Consider the following 14496-nt stretch of genomic DNA (forward strand, 5'->3'; position numbering starts at 1 on the left):
TTGAGAACCCATCATCTTCTGAGTATTTAGAAAAGGCCAATGAAAATTGGCAAATGAAATTTGCATGCCGGACTCCTCCCCGGATGTCCAGGTATAAGAGAGAAGCCAGCGTGCCCATTCATTCAGCTTTGGTCTGAGGAACCTTAAGCATCCTCTCCCGACCGCTGGGGTGGGCGGCCAGTGTTGTGGCATGAGGGACACAACGTCTCGTTCCCTCCATCAGGGAACCAAGGTTACATCCGTAACCAAGACGTTCCCTTTCTGTCGGTCTCTCGACATTGTGTCGAACCGACAGAATGGGGTTCCTATGTAAGACGCCACAGCACTGAGCCACGTCACAATCTCTGCAGAGCGACGTTGACTGGCCTGGGCGAGTCAGACGTAGGCGCTAACGCGAAATTATGATCATCCAATGGAGAGGAAGGGGGACCCGGAGCTTTACCACAAAGTTGGGAAGCCCCTGCCACCGGCCGTCACGGGCGAGAAGCCGCCCGGCACCGTAAGGGCCACTGGGTAAGCATTATTCCCCCCCGGGGGAAAAACGCTGCAGAGTCCACTACCTACCGTAGGGAGGAATTAGTGGAGACACCACATGGTCTCACCATCAGGGGAGAACTCATGGGAAACTGTGCGGACTAGAGTTAACCGCAAGGTGGGAGTCCACCTAGGGAGGTCATGGGTTGCAGAGGTGGGAACCATTCATGAGGATACATCAGACGGAACAGCCCACGGAGGGGGGGTTACCACGTCTGGAGCACTAGGTCCGGTTAGAGCTATGTGGGAGATAACTCAACTGTACCCCGGCCTAAGGGGGCAGGGCTGCTCTGCCCAGCCTGCCCCCGAGGAAGGTGATAGTGATGGATAAAATGCCTGTTCTTTACCCAGTGGGGGAAAGAGGGGAGGCGTAATAGCCGCTGACCCCCCTAGGGGAAGGGGGAAGGGCTTTCGCGGGCGTATGCCCTACCGGCTGCCGATCCTACACACTGCCCTGCAGGACGCGGGCTGACACCGGTTCCGCGCGTAGGTATTAGAACCTCACAGAGTTGTTGGGCATAGCCCAACCCGCAGCTCTGCAGATGTCTGCCAGAGAGGCGCCCTGAGCCAGTGCCCATGAGGGGTGTGCCTCACTCCCAACGGGCAGGGGCGAATAGAGATCGGTATGCCCTAACGAGGGCATCCACGATCCAGTGCGCCAGCCTCTGTTTGGAGACAGCCCTCCCTTCTGCTGACCTCCGAAACAGACAAAGAGCTGCTCAGAGCTTCTGGGCTCTGCATGCGGTCCAAGTAGAGGCGCAGTGCGCGTACTCGACACAACACGAAAAGGTTGGGTCTTCCTCCCCGGTGGGGAGCGCCTGCAGGTTCACCACCTGGTCTCTCGGAAGAGTGGTGGGAACTTTGAGCACGTAGCCAGGGCGGGGTCTCAAGATAACGTGAGAATCCCGGCCCCGAGTTCTAGGCAATCTGTGGACACGGAGGGTGCTTGCAGATCCCCTACCCTCTTGGAGGTGAGCGCCATCAGGAAAGCCGTCTTTATCAAGACTGAGAAAGAGCGGCAACCCCGAGAGGCTCGTAGGGGGCGGGGCCTCTTGAGGCCCGCCCAGGGGCGCCGTTAGGTGGGGTGCAGAGTATGCCGTGCATATGGGCCCAAACGCTAGGGGGCCCCACAATCATCCCTTTTTAATTTTTGCAGTTAACGTTTTTTTGTACATACACAAATACATGTCAGTTAATAACACTAAAGTGAAAGAAAAATTATTTCCTGTAAATGAAAATTAAACTATTGTAAATTAAAGTGTTACGTGAGCGTGATGCTCTTAAAAAAACAGCGCACCAGACGTTGACATAAAAAGTAACGATGGACCGAAACAAGCATTTGTCAGGTGCCCAAAAACGAAAACTCAAAAAAGTATTGATAAAGAGGTAAAAAAATTAAGAAACTCTCTTACAAAGTGGGTCTTTACGAAGAATAAGCCAAATATTTCTGATGACTGCAGTAACACGCAGGGAAAGAACTTGGATGTTAATAGCGACTGCCTCAGTGTCGATGTTAGCACCGGAGGAGGGCAACAGATTAGCGACAAACAATCGACAATATGCAGGCATGAAACAGCACAGAACAACATTCAAGACAGTAACAGAACCAGCGATGACGATCTAAAAAAAATCAGGACTACGGAAGAGGAGGCCACAACATTTGATGCTAATGTGCATAACATTCCGGCTGCCGGTGAGAGTGAAGCAGGACAGTCCATTAGCAGACCGTGCACGCCCACCACCAGTCTCACCAATGACAGCGAGAAACAGCAAAGTAAAGAAGCAGAGAACGTAAGTGTCAGTGTGTTGCTTAATCGTGACACAGATCCATCAACTTGGCCTTGTCCGGCTAAAGTGACTTGATTCATTTCGTATAAGGCTGACCAAGAGTGGTCCTTCAAAATGTCCTGATGGGCGGTTCCCAAGATCGCTGGAGAATAATAGATGTTTTTCAAAAGCTTACTGCTTTAGACGATTAGCAAATGGTGAACGAGTGGAACGGGACTGGTTAATGTTTTCCAATCAAACAAACAATGTGTACTGCTTTGCGTGCAAAGTTTTTGGGTGGAGAAAAAACACACAACAACCGCTTTGTAAAAGGTTACGGAAACTGGTGATGTCTGTCAAGTAGATTACAGCAACTCGAAACAGGGCACAACCACATTGATGCTTACCTAGCGTGGAAAGAACTTGAAAGTAGGTTAAGACTTTATTTCTATAGTTATAAAACATTTTATTATTAAAATCACTCGTTTAAAAAATGAATCTGAAGAGGGCGGGGCCAAAATTCTGTCTTGCATACCCCCCTTGAAACTGTTAATTGCGCCCCTGGGCCCGCCACCTAGGTCGCAAGAGGGTACGGAGCGCGGATAAGGTGGTCACCCTCTCGCGCCCCTTAGGAACCTAATGACCAGGTCGTGCTGTCCCAGAGGCTACCCAGCACTTGGGTCATGATGAGCGTATACATACATTCCCAGTGTGGAGGGGGAGAGGTTACTCCCCAGTCTCTCTTGAGGACAGGACAGCTCGTACCCGATCGAGCAACTCCGCGGGTCTTCTCCCGAGAAGAGCACCAGGACGAGAAGAGGCACCACTTATGGGCGTATAGCCGCCCAGTGGCCGAGGCCCTAGCCTGAGTGACGTCCCAACTGGACCGGGGGTGGGTCACTCAGGATCTCCTCGTCCCGTCCAGACATGGAGACCAGGTTCTGCCTGGGATGCCGTAACGTGCCCCTTCCCCTGGGGAAGCAGTTCGCCAGGGGGAGCGGCCAGGGGGGAGTTGTTGTCAACGCCTTAGCTCCGAGAACCAAGTCCTGGTTAGGCCAAAGGGACGTAACTAGTACCACTTGATGCTCCTCTTCCCTGGCCTTGCACAGGACTTGTGCAATGAGGCTCACTGGGGGGAAGCGTACTTCCGCTTGTCCCGCAGCCAGCTGTGCATAAGGGCATCTGTGCCATTGATTGCCTCAGACAGGGAGTACCAAAGCGGACAATGGGTGGAGTCCACCTGTGCCTGGCCGAACTGCTCCCAAATGAGCCGGCTGCGCGGGGATGGAGTCGCCACTTTCCGCGAGGCGTCGACTGACGAGAGAGCGCATCGGCTGTCTGGTTCAGGACGCCTGGGATGTGTGTGGCTCGCAGGGAACTGATCACCTGCTGACTCCAGAGGAGGAGGCGCCGGGCAGGTCATGTTAGCTGCCGTGAGCGAATGCCACCAATGATATACGCCACAGCAGCTGTGCTGTCCGACCGGACCAGCACGTGCTTGCCCTGCACGAGAGGTAGTAGCCTCCTCAATGCAAGTAGCACAACCAACAACTCTAGGCAGTTGAAATGCCAACGCAGGCGGGGGCCCGTCCACCGCCCCGACACTGCGTGCCCGTTGCACACGGCACCCCAACCCTACAGGGAGGCATCCCTAAGGGGACCCCTGTCCGCAAGAAGGTCATGTGGGACCAGGGGGTTAGGGTGTGTCGGCAGAAAAGCGTGATGACCATACGCCTGCTGCCGGTGTGCCACGCTCTCCAAGGAACTTGACTCTGTAGCCAGTTTTGGAGCGGTCGTATGTGCATCGACCCGAGGGGGACCACCCCCGCCGAGGATGCCATGTATCCCAGGAGCCTCTGAAATTGTTTCAGGGGGACCGCTGACTGCCTGAGAGTTTCAGGCAGTTCAACACTGATCGGGCGCGCTCTGTAGTCAGTCGCACTGCCTCTGGGAGGCCGCGAGGGCGCGGGCTTCCTCGTCGCGGGTCTCGCGCCCCCTGCAGGGGGTGAGCGGGGCCGCTCATGAGGACAGAGTCGAGTTCCATACCGAGAAAGAGGACGCTCTGCACCGGGGAGAGCTTGCTCTTCTCAGTTGACCTGAAGCCCCACCGATCTAGGTGCCGGAGCACCAGGTCCCTGTGTGTACACAACAGATCTCGAGAGTGCGCCAAGCTGAGCCAGTCATCGAGATAGTTTAGTACCCGCACACCTCCTTCCCTAAGGGGAAGGAGGGTGGCTTCCACGACCTTCGTAAAGACTCGTGGAGACAGGGACAGACCGAAGGGGAGGACCCTGTACTGATATGCCCGTCCCTCAAACACGAACCGTAGGAACGGCCGTTGTCGAGGGAGGATCGAGACATGAAGTACGCGTCCTTCAGGTCGATTGCCATGAACCAGTCCTGAAAGCTGACGGACGTCAGGATGCGCTTCTGCATGATCAACCTGAAAGGCAGCTATTGTGTAGGTGCCTGTTCAGAACACACAGATCCAAGATAGGGCGCAACCCCCCGCCTTTCTTGGGGACAATGAAGTACAGGCTGTAAAACCCGTTGAACATCTCAGCTGGTGATACGGGCTCGATCACTCCCTTCGCCAGAAGGGTGGTGACCTCGGCCCGAAGTACGGGAACATCCTAGCCTCTGACTGAGGTATATCGGATGCCCTGAAACTTGGCGGGCGTGAGGCGACTGGATCGCGTAGCCGAGACGGACCGTCTTCCCTAGCCAGCCTGACAGTCTGGGAAGCCGGACAGGCTCCCAGAAATGAGACAGGGGGACTAAAGGTACGATCTTTTTCATTGTCCCCCCCCCAGAAAGGGGGCGTTCCCGGTCTTACTAAGCTTGGAGCCGCGCTCAAACCCGAGGCGCCATGTAGCCAGCTGCGAGCGCCGGGAGAGGCTGTGCGGGCACTGCAACCCAACACTCACGGGGGCCCGGGAAAGCATGGCTGACATTTCGACGTGCGCTTCTTCCTGTGCTCGACCCCCCGAGGGAGGGAGCCTGAGGAATCATCGGAGTCGAATGGCAGTATGTTACCCCCCGATGCTGCAAGAGACATCTCATCATCACGCATCGTGTCCGAATATGTGATTGAGGAATAAAACGGCGGACCGTCTCCTGGGGAACGGTCAGACGAGCGAGACGAGGTGTGAACGGTCAGTGAGCCCGTGGCTGGCGGATTATCGCTCACAGTAATCCTCATATCTCCCTCGCTGCTTGCCGTAGCAGACGGCAGGGCCGTAGTCCTGCCGTCACGGAACGGGGAGCAAACGAGGTGGTGGTTGAGTCCCGTGGGAACACAGCCACCTGTGACGCAACGTCTGAATCATCACCGCCCGCAATGCGGGCAGGACGTATCCACAACGTCTGCCCCAGCGTACTGGAAGCAGGCATCGTGTCCGTCCCCCTCCTCGATGAGTGTGTTGCACCCATGAGAACAGCGGGACATGCCACGCTAGAGAAATTTGCTCTTTTAGAAAAGGAAATTTGCTCGAACACCTCCAGAACTGCCGAGACGCCCAGGGGAGAGTCACTGCAGGAAGGGACCGTCCGCTGTCCACGTCGTAGATTCCAGCAGAAAAATGATCACCAAAGATCGTAGAGAAGCTCATCAGATGCATAGGCTCTGAAGAACAAAAGGTGAATGAATGAGCACGCCGGCTTCCCTCTTATACCCCGACATCCGGGGAGGAGTCCGGCATGCAAATTTCATTCGCCAATTTTCATTGGCCTTTTCTAAATACTCAGAAGATGATAGGTTCTCAAGACAAACCCTATTCTGTCGGTTCGACACAATGTCGAGAGACCGACAGAAGGGGAACTGAAGTGGTTCAACCAGAGGAAATGATTTATAATTTATTGGCTATAATATATGATAACATTAAAAATTACCATTTATCGGCGGATACCGATATGGTCGATAATATATCGTGCATCCCTACTTTTATCACATGTCCTGGCTGGTTAGGGCACGATGTTATTCGTGGTAAAGCAGTCATCATGTCTGTCTCCCTCTTCTTCTAGCGCTGTCGTGTACATTGCCAAGCGGGGGTTCAAATACAGTTTGCACTCTTGTTAACCTGGATATTGTATTTACTTAAAAAATGCATTCCAATGTACTTAAGTTTTTTAAGTTTGATTGCATTACTAACAGTGTTGGGTAAGTTACTCTGAAAAAGGATTTAATTACTAGTTACTAATTACATATTCAATAGTGTAGTTAGATTACTGTACAAATTACTCTCTCCAAAAAGTATTTAGTTACTTATTACTAATTACTTTCTATATCCTACATCAACCTTGATTAGAATTGATTCAAGGATAGACGTGAAACTAACCAAAGTATTCAAATGTGAGAAGCATACATTACATACTGTACATACATACATACATTTAAAGTCAGACTTATAATTTTGATGTCATTTCCACTATTGAATATATTACACAGTATTTAGTTAATTACATCAGAAGTAACTGTAATAAAATTACAGTAACTAATTACTTAGTAACTAGTTACACCCAACACTGATTACTAAATATACATTGCACATACATAGAAACAAATGTATAGTATAATGCAATGTAAGTCGCTTTGGATAAAAGCACCTGCCAAATGAATAAATGTAAATATATATATATATATATAATTATACTAGGCTTGTGCTGGTGATACATTTTTATGTTGCAGTAATTGATGAAGGTTTTATTACGGTATTCGATATTATGATTGTGATTAAATCAAAAATGCAAACTTCAGTGTTATACTGTCAATAACAAGTTTAATAACTTTTTCAAATTTCAACCAATAACAAGAAATAAATGGAAAGTAAAGCTTACTAATAATTTGTTGTTTATAATATAGTGATGATTAAGCTAAAGATGCCCACTTTGCTTGTACTCACTTTTGCTGTACAATAGTGCATTCAACATACATAGTAGTCAAATAGAAATGTAACATAATATTCATGACTTGATATTTATATGGTCATTTTACTGACACGTCACTATACACTATAAATAATTACCTGTCAGTGTCAGCACAACAACTGTGCTAATTCTTGTTTTTTCTTGGATATCAAGCAGTAGGATAGCTAATATAGTTTAAAAGACATTTAGAATCAGCACTCTGTGGCAAGATAAGATAGTGTTGAGTTCCATCTCCAACTTGAAATCAAAATAATTGTTCTGCTACACTGCCGTTATTAACTACAAAACTTGCTATTAGCAGATTACTGCATTTTATTTGTTAAATTACAAGGCGCAAACTTTAACATAGCTAGCATAGCGTAAATATGAGAAGTGGCGTGACATACAGTAACTCATATTTTTTCACTGCCCGGCAAATTCAACAGGCATTTCTCTGTCTGTTATTTTTTAATGCTATGTTTTTCACTCAGTGATTGCTTGCATTAAAACCTTCAGAATCAGTGTTCGCACAGACCATGGTACAAAATATTGATGAGAAAGTATATATGTTAGAGAGATGTATAGGAGGTAATGGCTCTGAGGCAGGAGGTACATCACAGTCTCGTCTCTTCCTGTGCACTTCAATCTTTAATGTGTGTGAATGAGTGAAGACACAGAGGCTATTTTAGTTTTGTGTTTACTGAACGTGTCCGCCTGCATTAGCCCGAGCATGTGTGCTCTCCGCCTGCAGGGCTTGTTATCGCGGTAGCCGGGGTCCAGTAAGTGGGCTGGGATGGATCTGTTTGTGCTCCAGATTGACACCATGGTAACAGGGTATCATAAGGAGAACCACGTTTGTGCCCTCCAGTCAAACATTTACCTGGCTGCGTCTGCCCAGACATTGCTATAACGTAAATACTGATGTCAGCAAGTGCAGGGTATTGTTATCATGTTTCAGAAAACAACTACAGTTTGACAGCTGTTTTGCATGTCTGTTATTTCCAAGAAACATAGAAACGTGTGGCTACTCTTTGTTGCGATTGAGAGAACATTGTGCTTGCTGCACATGGCGTCTAATGAGGAAGAACAGTCAGCGAGTGAAAGAGAGAGAGAGGGTGAGAGAGGGGGCACATATCACAGTAATTGCCCAAAGGTATTTCTTTCTATTTGCAGAGTGCAGAAGTGGGCACAGAAGACCCTGAAGAAGTGTTTGACATGATGTGTATGCTGCTTGAATTTGAGATTGTTTTCAAATATCTGCATAATGTAGGACACTCCTAGACTCAACAGAAAATATTTGTATTAAAATATATTATTATTACTATTATTATTAATGTATTTTTATTATTATGAATATTATTAATGTATTGCTAAAATATATGTAGATATGTCCAGTGATTAAGGAGGTCATTTTCTAAATTTTAATGAGATATTGCACACAGACACACACACATGCAAGTGCATTTTGGGTTTCCATGTTTTATGGGGAGATTCCATAGACGCAATGGTTTTTATACTGTACAAACTGTATATCATATTCCCTACCCCTAACCCTAACAATCACACACAACTGTCTGCTCTTTTACATTTTCACAAAAGTTCATTCTGTGTGATTTATAAGCTTGTTTCCTCATGGGGACCAAAAAATGTCCCCACAAGGACAAGGGTTTTGGATATTGCCATCTTTGTGGGGACATTTTGTCCCCATACCGTAGGGTTTACCCTTCCCACACACACACACACACACACACACACACACACACACACACACGTGTTTGTATGTGTTTTTGGATTTATTAGCAGAAAATTTTAATGCGACCGAACTGGTCAAAATGACAAAAAAGATAGAATGTTTGTATGGTATTTATATACTGTTATTTGAATTCCACTTATAATAGTAGACAAGGTTTTTTGTATTCATGTTTAGCATTTAATTATTTGTCTGACTTTTATATGTTCTTCAAGATTTAGCTCAATGGGTCGATTTTTGTATTAACAATGCGTTTCTGGGTGCGTTTCCCAAAAGCATCGTTAGCCAACTATGGTCGCAAGTTCTGTTGTTCCAGCATAGATCAACCATTTAAGTGTTTCCCAAAACTATCGTTCCAATGATCAATCGCAAGCAGCATCGCAAAGTTGCGTGGTTGGAACTACAGGTCTAGAGCTGTGGTTAGAAGAATCGTTCCTTATTATTATGACATGTAGACATGTAGACTAGCTTTTGATCAAAGTAAACAAGCAACATGCAGTGCATTCCATATCCATCACTCAAAATATATACAAATTTAATTGGACATTGTAACAAAGTTTGTATAAAAGGAAGGAGGCGGGAACCGGCGAACATTCAAACAAACTTTTGATCAAATAAACAAACAATAACAGGGAAATAAAAGGGCCGACAGCCACCTCACGGTAGACTGCCGGCCACGTAAACAAAAAAACGTAACATGTCCGGGCCCGGTCCTCTCTCGTCGTACACTCCTGTCGCTCGTCCCTTTATGCTTCCGATCTCCTCCGTGAGAGATGCGAGACCGGTGTAACGCACAGCTGACACTCATTATCACTCGTGCCACCGGCCCCGCGTCGTTCCCCAGCGGCTCTCGTCCCGCCTCCCTCGTCACAGACATCTTTTAATTTGTCGAGGAAATAGAAGCGCTGTTTTTTAAAAGTGCGCATGAGCATGATCTGCGTGCGCTAGGACCCCGTGGAATCCCTGGGCGGAATGACGTAGGAGGACACTTATAAATGAATTAAATATCATGAAATAAAACAACAGATAACAAAAATAGGATAACAAAAGTAGTCCTTAAATGCAATGTATGTTATTTAGAGCAAGAATTTGACATTAATTCGATCTGAACGTATTTATTAGTAGACGTCATTACTCCACCACCTGTGTGGCGTCATCAACTAGATTGCTGAACCAACTTGGTTCAAACAATTGATCTCCAACAGAGTTACTACGGTTTCAGGAAACAATCGTAACTACATCGTTAATTTCCCCAATGATGCATCGTACTATGGTGGTTAACCAGCGAGTTATGTCGTTGTTCGGGAAACGCACCCCTGGGCGGAGCTGGTGGCAGAGCAGCAGAGCGCTAGGGTGGAGCAGGAGGCTAGTGAGGAGCCGACGGTGATCGCGATCAGGGTGGTGCTATTGGCGTCAGGGTCCAGGGTGGAACAGAGAACCAGACACACCACAAGGCTGTGGCAAACCCATGCAGAGCTGACTCCAGGGGCAGGACCTCAGGCACCACCACAATGAGCTCCTCCGGAACCGTCAGACTTGGGACCATCAGACTTTGGACTAGCTCTGGAGAAGCAGCCATGTTGCACACAGGCACTTTAGAGGCAGCTAGGTTGTGTACAGGCCCAAGAAATTTAGCCATGTTGTGGATGGGCTCTGGAGTGGCAGCCATGAGCACAGGGCTAGTCAACATTAGTGGGGAATGCAGGCTTCCGCGGCTGGTCTACTGCCCCCCAAACATGTTTAGGGGTGGAGTCCTCCTACGCCTCCCCCACAGTGACCCCACCAGAATTAAAGCATAGCCAAAAAAATTTAAGAAGTGACCCCCGAGGACAATCACGGGTGAGTTGGGTTTGAAGTGGTTGGTTGGTTCAGTCCATAACAAAAAATCATTTAACAACGTCCGGGAGGTTGTTGGAGTTGGCGATGGTTGTCTGGCGAATATGGACGAGGGCAACAGGAAGGCAGGAACAGGAAGTAACATAAAAGTCCACAATAACTAGAGGAACACAGGCCAGATCACAACCCATAAATATAAATGTAAGCTGACTGTATGTTTTGATTGGCTAGTCTCTTGACTGAGTGTTGATATGTGAGTGTACAGTCACATGCAGGCTAAAATGCCCATCATTCACAAAGTTTCCATAAGTTATATATAGTCTGGGCAGAAGCTCCCATGATTTGTCGGTCACAGCTTTAATGGAGTAGTTCTGTCATCATTTACTCTTGTCATTTCAAACCTGTATGAGTTTCTTTCTTCCGCAGAACACAAAAGAAGATATTTTGAAAAATGTGGGTAACAGAACAGCACAGTCCACTTCTATTCTATCCAGTCCAGTTCACTTCTATTGTTACCGATGCAAGTGAATGGGGGGCTGTTAACGACATTGTTCAAAATATCTTCTTTTGTGTTCTGCAGAAGAAAGAAACTCGTACAGGTTTGAAATGACAAGAGGGGGAGTAAATGATGACAGAATTTTCATTTAGAAGGTGAACTACTCCTTTAAATACGCTTGAGTTCTCCATAGTTTAAAGTGTGAGTCTGTTGGTTAGGGCCATCTGTCTGTCAGCCCGCAGCTCTTCTTCCCCATCCTGCTGTTTGTTTGCAACGTCAAAATCCCTCCCGCTCTAGTTACATTAAGATATGATTTATGTTTCATGCGCTACACCACATTCGCTCTCCTCCTAGAGGCTCATCTGTAAGAATTGCATTTATTTTCAGAGTTTGTACAGTTCTCCAAAAATAGAAGAGCGTTCTCATTGGTTGTGTGATTCAGGGTGTTGTGTAACTTTATGTTGTGTCAGCAACTGTGGAAGCAAGGCAACAACATATGGATGTTCCTCAAGCAGTCCACATTTCTTGTCCATTCTGCTTAAACCACTGAAAGTCAATATGAAAAGGCATTCATTTATCACTGTAAATTGGTGTAATTCTGAATTCAAATGTGGGGCAAAGACTAAAATACTCTCTATACTGAAAGGTAGTTATAGTAGTATAATAGTAAGGTCTGTTAAATGCAGTCATTTATTTAGTAAACATTTTTCATTGAGTGTTCTGTCAATTTATACACTTACATTTTTGGATCTCCTTTTGCCTTATGTAGTGACATCCAGTGCTGGGTAGATTACTCACGAATTGTAATTGACGTCAGTAATATAATCTCTTAGATTACACATTTTTTGTAATGTATTCTGACTACTTTTGGATTACATTTAGACTACTTTAGAAATCCTATTTGATGTCACATATATTATTGTGACATCAAATTATTAAGTATTAATGTATATATTGTATTAAGACTAAGTATTATTGTATCTATTGAAGCAGGATAATTTTGTAGTATTTTGACGGATACAATGAGGAAAAATATCCCATACTTCATCACTAACAAGAGCCTCAACATCGTTTTAAACAACAGTACGGACAAAATGCTAACACTGATATAACTTGCTGTTAGTGTTTACTGATAGTAACAATGAATAGTTTTCCCAAGAGTTTCCTTAAAAATGAAATGGTGTCTATTAGGGGTGTGACAAGATCTCTAGAGATTAAAACGTGACAAGATTTTTTTGATGGAGTTTGGTGGTGAAATTAGTATTAAAGATGCCCTGCCACTTTTAAATCATATTATAATTCATAAAAATAGATGTAAAATGACATTCATTAAAGTTGATTTGATAAAAATCCCCACATTTTGTGATTTCAGTTGAATAAAAGACTGTTTTTCATATATTTCATCACTGAGGATTTTTATTTTATAAAATAAATTATTATTTTATAAAAAAAATTTAATGGTTAATTGCAATGAGGTTTTGTTTTTCCCCCACAGAATAACGTGTTTTATACCCATTAGTGTTCACTGCATAGCTGGAAAGTGTCTGCAGACAAAGTGTGTGCGTTTCAATTGGATTAACTCAGTAGCAGTTGCAGGAGTCCACACCATCTGAAAGGCTTTTCTGCCGAGTCTGCACAGGAAAATATCATTTTGTTGTGCTATTTTATTGCTTTTAATGTATTGTGAATTATTGATTTCTCTCCAGAAAAGGCACACCCATGTATAAACTTTTTTAAGTCTTTAAAGGTTGAATATATGCAAAAAAGCCAAAATGTCAATACATTGACCTTGACAATATAAAGAACACAAACCTAAAACTGGAGATTTAGTTTTAAAAAGATTGGAGCTTTAAAAACTGATAGACACGGATACCTGCCTATTGTCCATGGACATTAAAATAAAATGCATGTGGGCCTAAGCATGTTTGTGTTGTTTTTATTTAAGAATAATAAAGAAATGTTATTAAAAAAGTGACATGTCATGAAGTTCAGTCTAAGAGTAGTTGATGGAGTTTATCACAGGTCTCCTCTCTTTTCTGATGATGTGTGCAGTGTACGGTGTTGGGGAAAGATACTTTTAAAAGTAACTCGTTACAATATTGAGTTACTCTGTAAAAAAGTAACTAAATACGGTACTTGGGTACTTTTTGTGGAAAGTAACTGAAAGTTCTTTTGCGTTACTTTTTCTCACCTAACTGATGCTCATACTTTTCCAGACGTTGCTGTTCTTTAGTGTTTAACACTGTAATGCATTTAACAATCCTATATAGCCTATAACACACCTTTATTTTCTTTAAAAAACACATTTCAAATATATTTCCTGACCAGTAGTCCTCCACCTCATCAGAGCTCTGCCTACTGTTGACACTGCTAACTTCGCTGTCACTCTCCATATTTATTGTGTTTTGACAGCGCGGCTAGTTGCACAAGATGGCTCCGGTGAGCTTTTGGGACGGCAGAGTCGTTTCCAGTCGTATAACACTGTGTGGGAAAAGGAGGATTTTTGGCCAGCAAATATGGGTGTTTTTTTATACAAAGTATATAAAATATATTATATAAAATAAAATATATAAAAAGTAATAAATAAGGGATATGACAGATCCTCTTTGCATTGCTGAGCACTTCGTTGAGCCAAAACAACTCGATAGTGTTATGCGAAATTATGATTAATCTAACATATAATATATTACTAATATTATATAATATTATGACTCGAGTATTAATATGTAAATTTATAAAGTAACTGCGTTGCGTTACTCGTTACTTAAAAAAGTAATCTGATTATGTAACGCACATTACTTGTAACGCGTTACCCCAACACTGGTAGTGTAGCTAATGACACAGTACAGGCCCTGTCAGGTTCATCCCTTAGACTTACAGTATATACACTGAAATCCTTCATTCCTGTCAGTTGCCCAAAGGTCATTTCATGATCCTGTCCTGGCTAGAGCTGCAGTGTAACAGGTTTGGGTCAGGGAATGGTGTCTTCATCATAAATGTGACTGAAGATCGTTGACTGATGCAGATTCAGGTCATTTTGCTTCACTGCTGGTGATACTGTAGGTAGGTCACACACCCTCGAAGAGATTCAATCAGTCGGCTTCCTTATTGATTCAATTCCTTTTTGCTTAATACTATTACTACTTCTTCCTGCAAATATATTACCTGCAAATATTATCATTTATTTTCAGAAATTAACCTGAGGACT

The 14496-nt window shown here is 45.0% G+C and overlaps 1 protein-coding gene across 3 annotated transcripts in view; it reads left to right on the plus strand.

Moving 5' to 3' along the window:
- Positions 1 to 12803, plus strand: part of LOC130564005 (neuroligin-3-like) — a 151768-nt gene extending 138965 nt beyond the window's left edge. For 2 of the 3 annotated variants that reach the window (XM_057349863.1, XM_057349865.1), the window contains one exon: positions 8380 to 8437. In XM_057349863.1, coding sequence (XP_057205846.1) covers positions 8380 to 8408 — 29 coding nt within the window. In that variant the 3' untranslated portion in view covers positions 8409 to 8437. Of the gene's footprint in view, positions 1 to 8379; positions 8438 to 12783 lie in introns of those variants that run through there. The other variant, XM_057349864.1, reaches the window with a different exon arrangement.
- Positions 12804 to 14496: the final 1693 nt, after the last annotated feature.

The sequence above is a fragment of the Triplophysa rosa genome, linkage group LG13 (assembly GCF_024868665.1).
Source record: "Triplophysa rosa linkage group LG13, Trosa_1v2, whole genome shotgun sequence".
NCBI classification, from domain to species: Eukaryota; Metazoa; Chordata; class Actinopteri; order Cypriniformes; family Nemacheilidae; genus Triplophysa; species Triplophysa rosa.